This window comes from Cryptomeria japonica, chromosome 10, assembly GCF_030272615.1.
Source record: "Cryptomeria japonica chromosome 10, Sugi_1.0, whole genome shotgun sequence".
NCBI classification, from domain to species: domain Eukaryota; kingdom Viridiplantae; phylum Streptophyta; class Pinopsida; order Cupressales; family Cupressaceae; genus Cryptomeria; species Cryptomeria japonica.
The window spans coordinates 247,958,309-247,969,388 of record NC_081414.1 but is presented as its reverse complement, the minus strand read 5'-3'; the positions used below and the strand labels follow the sequence as shown (position 1 = coordinate 247,969,388).

General features: G+C 38.6%; 1 protein-coding gene across 1 annotated transcript; it reads left to right on the top strand.

Moving 5' to 3' along the window:
- The first annotated feature begins 207 nt into the window (after window positions 1-207).
- Window positions 208-4,819, top strand: LOC131052418 (uncharacterized). The gene is made up of 2 exons (XM_057987086.2): window positions 208-1,028; window positions 4,266-4,819. Exons 1-2 carry the CDS (start codon window positions 399-401, stop codon window positions 4,419-4,421), a joined length of 786 nt encoding a protein of 261 aa, XP_057843069.1. The 5' UTR covers window positions 208-398; the 3' UTR covers window positions 4,422-4,819.
- Window positions 4,820-11,080: the final 6,261 nt, after the last annotated feature.

Sequence of the window (11,080 nt, the reverse complement as noted above, 5' to 3'; positions counted from 1 at the left end):
AGAAAGCGATAGAACAACAATAGCAGTAGCAGTAGCCCGCGGTTCTTGAAAATGCACCCATATGACCGACAGCGACGCTGCTTTAACTTTTGCTCCTCAGCTTCACGTGCGCCCCTCGGCAGCCGTACATTTACACGCGGGCCGAGAGTTACGGCAGATGACGGGCCCGTCATGGCGCATCTTAATTTCAAATTCTCCGTCGCCCTTTCTCATGTCCCGTCATGTCACAGAGGCCAAGAAGCTACATATCCGTTCAGTATACCATTTAAGCTTGGCCCAGATAACCAAGCTTCAAAGTTTTGTTCTTTTTGCCCGTTGTCTGATACGATTTTGGCATTTGGGTTGCCTGAGTTCAATGAGGTGGTTCTGAATCTTCTGATATGGTGGATTGGGTCTGAATGAGTTCAATGGAAGAGGGCTCTTGCGTGGCCACACTTGCAGAGCGAGAACTTGCTAGAAGAAGCCACATTCTGAGCCGATTGATTGAAAGAAACAGGGCTCTGGCCAGGCGGGACCTGGAAAGAAAGGCAGAGAAATTGGCAGTTTCGTCGCCCAGCAGAGTCGAGCCGCCGACCCCTCCCCTGTTTTACAGAAGCAGCCCGCGGCCTGTTCCAGTCCGCGAGTATGAAGAGGACTTGAAGCATTTGCAGAGTTTGCGGGCTGAAGTGGAGCATCTTGGCAAGACGCAGGAGCCTCCCACCACGCCCAAGATCAAATGTGAGAAGAGGAATCCTTGTGTGGGTCAGAATCGGAGAAGCGATGCTAAGGGTGTCATGGTGCTCGTCAAGTCCAGTGAAGGGGCTCGGAGGCGTGAAATGAGTGGCGCTGCTGCTCCTGCTTGTAAACTTTTGCATTCGCCGCCAGTTTCGGAGGTGAATTTGGCGGCGGTGGCAGCTGCGATGAAAGTGAGAGTGAAGGCCGCCGATATGCCGCCGATTCTGCAAGAGCGCGCTTTTAGATGCGCTCGACAGTGCTTGGATTCCATGGACAAGCTTAACAGCAAGCGAGTTGCCTTGATTTTGAAGAAGGTACGGCTTACCTATTCATGTATGAATGTATTCTATGTTTCTGCTGTTTTCATAAGTTTCTAGCTGTGGTATACTGGATACCTTTCCTCGTCTAACTGTTGCATTCATTTCCAACAACATTCTTGCATCCGTAGGGTGAGATTCTGAGTAGCTTTCTGAGAAAAGTTAATTAGGGATCAATTTTTACTGTATGCGAACATTTCATGTCATAAGGGGTAATGGAGGGATGATTCCTCGTAGACTTTGGTGGAATACATATCCCATAATCCAGCTTTTTAGGCAAAGGAGGCCGATGATTCAAGCATCCAGGCTTATGATTCGAGGGCCCAATGCTTACTGGCTGTAAAAAAGAATCTGATTTTTATCCTCTTAAATGATTTCTTGTGGCAATATGTCAAATGTTCTGTATGTACAGTTTGCTACAGGGCTGTTAACAAGAATCTGATTTTTATCCTCCAACGTTTTTTGGGGGAAAATATCAAATGTTCTATCTGTACAGTTTGATACAGGGCTGGTAAAGAAATCTGATTTTTATCCTCCAACGATTTTTTTAATCCTCCAACAATATTTTTTTGGGAACATGTTAAATGCTCTGTCTGTGCAGATTGCTACTGAATATACACTAATTAACAGTTCTACTCAAGTTTTGTTTACTCCCAGAGATTGCTGCTTCTGGGTATCTCGCCCCGTTCCAGAAAAGAAAACATTCCACAGGGAAATGTTTCTCTCATTCTGAAGCTCGCGGCCAAACCTCTTTCTGCTACGCTTGTGATACCATCCTGCAAGAGACCTGATATCACATCACTAACCTGATTCTTTTCCGTCTTGGGGATGCACTTGGCAGTTGGCAGATCGAATCTTATGCTTTGTGGTGTATTTTGTAGTAGCCATTAGTGGACACATCAGCATGCCAATAAATTTTATAACAGTCCTGGTGCAGAATGTAAAAATCCTATTTCTTGCGTGTCCTAAGTATACCTAGGCCTCTTGCATTTCTGAGTGGTTTTCTACGGGAAATTTTGCACATCAACTGTGCAGTACAACTCCAGACATATGTAAATGGATTGGAATGGTTCAGAACTTTAATGATGCATCCTTTCCCAAATTACTATACTCCAATGTATTGGGGATTTTAGTATACTAGGTTATACTAGGTTTATTGTTATTATGACTTTGAATATGAGGGGAACGTGTGAGGTAAGTATTATCTTTTAGCTTGTGCTTTTGGTTGCTTTTTTTGAAGTGGCTGGATCATCCAGGAAAAACATCTGTGTGAAGTTTAACCTCCTGTTTAATTGCATCACAACTGCATTGGTTGCAAGCTCGAATATCCATCAAAGTGAAATTGGAGAAATCCTAGAAAAATTCAGATTTGATCTATTAATCATCTAAGCCTGATTTGATCTAGCAATTATACTATGACACAGGAGAAAGTTGATATCAAAGTGATCTGACTCGAAAATCATGATGTTGAGAAAAATCATGTCCACTTCATTGAGAGTGAGATTGATTAAAGTTTGATATTGATCTGTGATGAGGCAAATCAAAAATCCCTCAAGATAGAAAGTGAATGATGCTGTAGGTTATTTGTCTATACTTGGCTTGCTCCAGTGTGTATGGATGAAGTTGTTTGAGCTAAGAGATGCTGATTTTCTTTACAGTTAAACAATTGTAAAAATACGCTATCTTAGTGTTCTATTTAGCACAGCCTAGTGCATGTGGAAATTAAGCACCAGATAATGAACTTTCCCTGTGTACCATCACCATCAGAGATCTCTAATATTCCTTATATTAATGGGTGACCACAAACCATACAAGAGTGTCTCAAAAAGATGTTGACCCAACAGAAATGCCTGAACATTTATGTCAGGTTTCAAACTGCCACAAGAATATAGTCGATGTTATGTGCATATAAAAGAAAGAAAGAAAGCATTATAATGTCTGTGGATGACCAAATTGCCAATAGGTTAATGACACTTTTATTTACAAGTGACTTAGATTATACAGAGTGTTCAATGTGTCTCCAATGAACGATAACTTAAATAAGAAAAATGAGAGTTTGAAAATGGAAAAATAGCTAGAAACAATACAATCAATGTTGATCATTCATGTATAATCAGAAGCATCAGTCATACTACCAGTTTGAAGAATGTCCACAAGATAGAATTTAAAAATATTATTAGGAGAATACGTTGGACTAAGGGGATTTGTGTCATCATGGATGAAAAATAATGCTGTCACAAGTCTTCAACATAGTTTGGGCACAAAGAACCAATGGCATCCTTATTGATGTCATTGACAATGCAAGACCTGATAATGTCTTCCACAGAATGGCTATGGTTGATGGAGATTGGCTGGCAATCAAGGGAGGAAGCAAGGTACTCCCCACTAGGATATCTCTTAGCTTCCAAGTATAAGGAACACCTGGAATAAGAGAAGAAACTGATAATGTATATCTATCCTTGCAGCCTTGATTGCGGTTCATGGGCATTAGAAGGTTTGCAACTTTGAGACGAGGTAGATCCACGCTGCCTAGAATGGCAGTAAGAAATCTAAGTTGCTCAGTGGCAGCATGCAAGAATGAGTGCTGTCTACTACCCTGTCTCCCTTCGTATTTGAATAGGCCACACCTAAAGGGTACTTAGTACTTGTAGGTGTAGCTGTTGTGGGATGAGCCAAATGAAGGAAAGATTCAGCCTAATAACTGTTTGAGAGTATGAAGTAAAGGAAAGGAAAGATAAATCAAACACAGACACCATGAATTGAAAGGGGTTTCTTATACAATTTCAGTAGTGAAAATACTTTATAGGAACACATGCAACTAGTAAAGGGTAACAATGCCTCCTTGAATCTCCAATGCTATAGAACTCATTAGTTCCCTTTTATGCATTTTCTGTGCTCCAATAACTTTTGGTTGGAGATTCATCCAAAACACCAGAAAATTGTCTGTTGATGCCATTGTATTGACTAAATATCAAGAATTTAACAGTGGATTCTAAACACCTTGACTAGTATTTTCCTTGATATGTGCATCCTCTGTTGATCTCACTTTTTCTTTTTAATCAAACAATGCTATGAGAAGCTAGCATTTCGCTTGGGTATTTCTCTGGAGTAAATGCTTTAATTTCAAGGAAATTGTAATGGATTTCTTATGTTATTCATGGTTAGTATAGACAATAGAAACATCTTCAAGTTTAAGTTTTGTGGCTAACATATAGGTCATTTGACTGACTGCAGGAATTTGACACATCTTATGGCCATGCTTGGCACTGCATTGTTGGAACAAGCTTTGGATCATTTGTTACACATTCTCTGGGAGGGTTCTTGTACTTCTCTGTGGACAAGGTATCCATTCTCCTCTTCAAAACTACGGTCGAACCCTTGGACCAATAGCATTGTGAAAGTGATCTTTTTGTAAAGACAAGTGAGAACACCCTAGAAGGATTTTCAGGGTTGTCACAAACCAGCAACACCAGTATGTGCTACAGATCTATTTTTCTTGAATACAAATGGTAGCAACTTGTTGTCTTTAAGAAACTTCATCAGCTTCATCAGTTCACTCAATGGAGTTGGAAGCCAATTTTCCTGTGTTGGCATTCAGAATTGAAAACCAGTTGTTGAATAATATCCACTTCAACTACTGATGACAACTAGAGCTGTATGGTGGAGTGCACATGATTTTATGGAGATGTAACTAGTTTGTATCTCTGGATTGAATATGCTCATGTTGTGTTCCCATGGAAATCAAGTACTTAAATTAATACTACCGAGTAGGATAACAATTTTACTGCTGGAAGTTGTGCTATTAGGAGGGAAGGGGAAATTTATATATATTTTGCAACAAAATTTAAGGAATAAGGGAACCCATTGAATAATCCGATATCCATCAAGCCTGCAATTCTGCATAAACAGGACCAATAACTGGCAACCATTTATTGAATGGGATGCTTAATCATTAAAATGATTGTCAGAATAAATTCAAAACTAAAACTTATTTTAAACAGTGAGACTTTACCAATGATTTTCAGATGTATAAAAGAATCAAAATGATTTTTTAACAGTGAGACCTCACCATCCCATCGATGAAGAATATCAGTTATTCATAACATGCACAATGTTAGATACACACTGCCACACAATAAATTGAAGCAATCTAGTTTATGCATTTGCTATTTGGTAATAGGGTAGTCCTATGTCGAGGGCTATCATATTTATTTTTAAGGTGAAGTGTTCCACCCATATTTTATTAGCAAACTATGTTAAGTTCTTTCAAAATTCTGTGATCAAAATAGAAGAGATGGAGATATGATCTGAAAGTTGTATTTTATCTGCTATAGCGTGTTTTAAAGATGCACCACACTTATCAATTTCGGTGTGTGCATCCTCTTCAATGTAAGCATGCTATATAAGTGGATGAGGGGTTACGTAGTGAAGAGATATGTCTTCCCACATGGGAAGACACATCTCTTCCCTACATACCTCTCACCATAGTATATAAACTTGTCACCGCTCGCTTACTTGATCGGAAGGAGTGCAACTTGTTTGAGATGGGTAGACATATCTCTTCCCTACATACCTCTCACCATAGTATATAATCTAGTCACCGTTTACTTACTTGATCGGAAGGAGTGCGACTTGTTTGAGAATCGCTTTACCACCCAATACCATGAATGGTGTAACCGTTGGTCAAACGCGATAAGTTAACTCTGGGTTTATTTATCATTAGTTAACGTTAACATATTAGTATATGTAATCAAATATATATATATATTGGAAGCATGAAATAGTACGACCGACGTTACAAAATTAACACTCCCTCTTAACTAGGGAGGACACTTTTCATGTTAGAGAAAACATCACAATTCATCCATTGATTGTGAAGAGAGGAGTTATCACACCATAGTGATATTCAAAGATATGGTTCAACAATGAATATCAAGTCTCATGATACTCACCATAACTCATAGTTATCAAGTAAGGTATGTGCATTGGCATCAAGTCACATGATGCCTACCATACTGATAATGATTTCATGGCATGTCCACGAATATTATGTTCATAATATTCACCATGAAGATCTCTATCATAATTATGGTTTATTTATTGATATCAACCAACAGATGTCTACCATAATGTCTCAGAGATATATATACTCTCATGACATGTCCACAGATATCAAGTCACATGATATCCACCAAGATAATTAAATTGATAATTGTAAAATCGTCACCTTACAATATCAATTGGAAACAAGTGTTCATTATTGAAAAGTCGTCACCCTTCAATAATGTTCACAAAAGGCCCATGCAGTCATGGAGTCACACACATGACAAATAAAAGAGTTTACACACTAAACATCTTTTAATATATTAGTATATCAGAATAAATGAGACTATCTCTCAAAATTAAATAACATTTTCCACCATACCAAGTTTATCTCTAAAGTGTTCAATCTTGATCTCGGAGAGAGGCTTGGTAAGAATGTCTGCAATTTGATCACCTGTACTAATATAATTCAGTCGGATCACATTCCTTTCCACCATATCTCGAACATAGTGATAAGAAATCTCAATGTGTTTAGACCTGTCATGAAATACTGGATTCATTGAAAGCTTGATGCAACTCTGATTGTCACAGTAGATGACAGTAGGATTTAAGGGTTGACCAAACAGTCCTACAAGCAATTTCCGGAGCCATACAACTTCTCTTGCTCCCATGGACGTTGCAATGCATTTAGCTTCTGTAGAACTCTGAGCAACTGAAGGCTGTTTTCTACATATCCATGAGATCATTCCTGATCCTAAACTAAAGCAACATACTGATGTACTTTTCCTGTCAACTATGCTTCCAGCCCAATCAGAATCAGTGAATCCATGTAGGTCAAGTTCTACATGTTTATATTTCAAACCAAAACCAATAGTTCCTCGAAGATATCTCAGAATATGCTTTGCAACAACAAGATGTATTTCCTTGGGTTCACACATGAACTGACTTAGTGCATTTACAACATAACATATATCAGGTCTTGTGTTTACCAAATACATCAAAGATCTAATAATCTGTCTGTAGAGTGTAGGATCTGCAAACTCAGATTCTGCAGTTGTTTCCTTTAGCTTGTGCAGATTTGTTTCTATAGGTGTGGTCATGGATCTACAATCCAACATTCTAAATCTCTTGAGTATATCAATGGTGTATTTTCCTTGATTAAAGATTATACCATCTACCTGTTGCCAAACTTCCAATCCAAGGAAGTAGTGAAGAATTCCTAAATCTTTCATATCAAATTCAGAGGCTAATTCTTTCTTACATTGAGAAATACAATTATCCTCTCCTGTGATTAGTAGATCATCAACATAAAGAATAAGAATTAATAATTCACCATTGATTACCTTGTAGTAGAGATTTGGATCTGCTTCATTCTTGAAAAAACCTAATTCCAAGAGATAGTGATCAATTCTTTCATACCATGCTCTGGGGGCTTGTTTCAATCCATAAAGAGCTTTCTTTAATCTGCAGACATGTGATTCAGCCTTATGAATCACAAAACCTTCAGGTTGCTCCAAATAAATTTCTTTTTCAATTTTACCATTCAGAAAAGCAGTCTTGACATCCATTTGATGGACTTTCCATCATTTAGATGTTGCAATAGCCAAAACTGCTCAGACAAAAGTGTATCTAGCAATAGGAGCAAATGTCCCTTCATAGTCAATACCTTCTTTTCATGAGAAACCGTTGGCAACAAACCTTGCTTGTGCTTCTCAATGCTGCCATCGGCTGCATGTTTGATTTTGAAGAGCCATTTAGAAGATACCACAGATTTGTTTTTACTAGACATCATTTTTCAGAATTGACTAATACTCTTCTGACATAGCATCTTTCCAAACTTGATGCTTGAGTGCATTTCCAACACAGGAAGGTTCTGCATCAATGATCTCACTCATCAATATAGTATAACTGGAAAATAGGTTATGTCTCTTACTTTCTCTGAAGGTCCCCTTTGAAGCAGCATAATTTTCAGCTTCTTGAAGCATCTTTTTAGCCCAAAGTAGTCTCTTCCTAGTTTCGGGATAATTTTCTTCTAAAGGTAAGCCTTGAATTCCATGCTCAGCATCTTCAAGGGTCTCCCTCTGAATCTCAGGGGTGGAATCCTCATCCAAGCTTGTAGGAGGATCTTGGTGTTCTAATTCATTAGAGCTTTTGGACCTCCTAAATGCTATGTCTTCCTCAAAGATGACATCCCTGCTTAGTTCAATTTGTCTTTGACCAGGTATGTATATTTTGTAGGCTTTAGAGGTTTCACTGTAACCATCAAATACTCCTTTCTTTCCAGAAGGTTCTAACTTTGACCTCTTTTCTTTGGGGACATGAATATAGATTGGACACCCAAAGATCCAGAAATGACTTATGTCAGGTTTGTTGTCAGTAAAGGCTTCTTCAGGGGTTTTATTGTTAAGAAGAGAACGAGGACATCTATTTTGGATGTACACAGCTGTCCTAGATGCTTCAGCCCAAAATAAGGTTTCTATATTTTGGTCAAACAACATAGCCCTAGCAGCTTCTACTATAGTCCTATTCTTTCTTTCAGCTACCCCATTTTGTTGTGGGTTATAAGGTACAATTAACTCCCTCTTAATCCCAACATTTATACAATAATCTTTAAACATATCAGAAGTGTATTTCCCCCCATTGTCTATTCTTAAGGTTGTGATTTTCTTACCTGTCATATTTTCTGCAAGAGCTTTGAATTCCTTAAATTTAGAAAGGATTTTTTTAGACTCTTTGTACCTCAGAAAATATATCCAGGTCTTCCTAGAATAATCATCTACAAATATTACATAATATAAAAATCCCCCTAATGAGGGTACAAACATGGGTCCACATAAATCAAAATGAACTAATTCTAATACATTTTTGGATTTACTGTTGCTAGAATTAAAATACCCTTTAGCATTCTTTCTTTGCAGGCTTCTTCAGATTTTTGACTTAGCTTGGGTAAGCCGATCACCATCTTCTCTATCTTAGGTGGGGCATGGAAATGAAGGTGCCCTAATCTTCTGTGCCAAAGTTCATTCAAATCTGGAGTCTCATGAATCAAGGCTAGAGGTGGAGTGGTGCAAAGTCTGTAGAGGCTCCCTTGTCTTACTCCAATGGTGTGGGCTTTCTTGATGGTGGAGTTCTTTGGCCAAGCAAGTACCTTTCCTTCCATAGAGGTTAATCTGTAACCCTTATCTTCAAGTGCAGAAACTGAGACAAGATTTCTCTTTATACTAGGTACAAATAGAACTCCAATCAGCTGTAGGGATATGTTTGACTTTAGGTTGATATTGCAGGTTCCTATTCCCATAACTAGATAATTTGAGTCATCACCAATTGTCACTTCTTCATTTGAACTTTCCACAAGTGTATCTAGGTGCTCACGAAATCCAGTGATGTGTCGAGATGCTCCGCTGTCAATCACCCATGTGTTGAAACTGGAGGTGACTTGACTAGAGAGGTCTGAGTAGAAGACTAGCTTCTCGGAATTACTCCCTTTCTTAATTTATATCATTGAAGCTTGTTGTTTGATCCTGTTTGGACACTTCATTGCATAGTGCCCATATTGGTCACATCTGAAACATTGTACTTCAGAAATGTCTCTCTTCTTCTTTGAAGACCTCTTCCGATTTGAGTTGTTGACCCTCTTTCTCTTAAAGTTCTTCTTCTTTCCTTTCTTGTTGGAATTAGAGTTTAGAACTTGAATGTCTTCATTACCATTGTTTTGTTTTATTCCTCTTGTGACAAGTCGAGATTCCTTTTGAATGCAATCGGTTTTCAATCTATCAAACTTAGGAAATATAGAACGCGCACTGATTCCTTGAATGAACGATTCCCATGAGGTAGGAAGTCCATTTAGGGCCATCATAGCAAGTTCTTTGTTGTCTACTAGATGTCCAATAGTGGATAGTTGATCCCTAAGCTCAATGATCCTCAAGAAATAGGATGTAACTGTTTCTCCTTTATTTATCTTTAAATGGTGTAGTTGATTCTTTAGGGTGAGAACCCTGCTAGTGTTGTTGATTTCATAAATGTCAGCTAGTGCTTTGAACATCTGAAAGGTTGTCTCATATTTAGAAATGACTGGTACAATATGGTCTCTTACTGAATCCACAATTATCTTAAGGGCCTTCTCACTGTCCTTGCTCCACTGAGTTTTCTTTGTATCATCAGAGGGCTCAAGAATTTCACTTTTGACATGGGAGTCAATTTTATTTTCTTTCAAAACAAGCATGATCTTGAATTTCCGAGATACAAAATTTGATGCTCCATCTAATCTATCTTTAAGCCTAACTCCGTGTCATAACCCACCATAATTGAGTCAACAAAATTGAGTATTCTTTTTTTTTTTTTTTTGTTTAATGTAATCATTATGTTTTATTCAATTGCATAATCTGGGCATCCATCCATTTAGGATTAGGCATTCATCCATCCGGGATGAGCATCTAACCATACGGGTTAGGCAATTGTCCATACGGGACATAAGATTCCATCTATCCAATACGGGATAGGCATCTACCCATACGGGGTAGGCATCTATCCAAACGGGATAGGAGATGCTCTGGCCAGAGGCTTAGACTCATTGGGACCATTCGGGTCCTGAGCCACTCACTAAGTACTACACTCTTCTAACAAAAGTGCACCGAGGTCGCCATCCTTAGGAGTAATCAAAATAATACAAGCTTGAATTCTGCCTCAGAATTTGGCTTAAAGCCTCGGGAAGTCAAGCGAATCCATACGGGATTCTTTCCGAGTACGCATTGAATTTCTTTTTCAATTTAATTATCTTATCTTTCAATTAGGATTCTTACTCAACAAGCCTAGACCCCACCCACGAACGCCTGAGTACGAGGGACAACTACATCCCAAGACTGCCTACATATCCGCTTCGGCACGGGATCAAGGCATAAAGTATGTAGTTCTATTTTCTATTCTATGGCTTCATGTAAACTGATTTGTGGGTACGCAACCCTTTCTAAGGTCAATGTCCTAGACAGTTTCTCTGCGGTTGCTACCCA

Coding starts and splice junctions, on each gene's coding strand:
- LOC131052418 (XM_057987086.2), top strand. CDS start 399: ATGAGTTCAATGGAAGAGGGCTCTTGCGTGGCCACACTTGCAGAGCGA. Junction 1,029..4,265: donor TTGCCTTGATTTTGAAGAAG/GTACGGCTTACC, acceptor GACTGACTGCAG/GAATTTGACACATCTTATGG.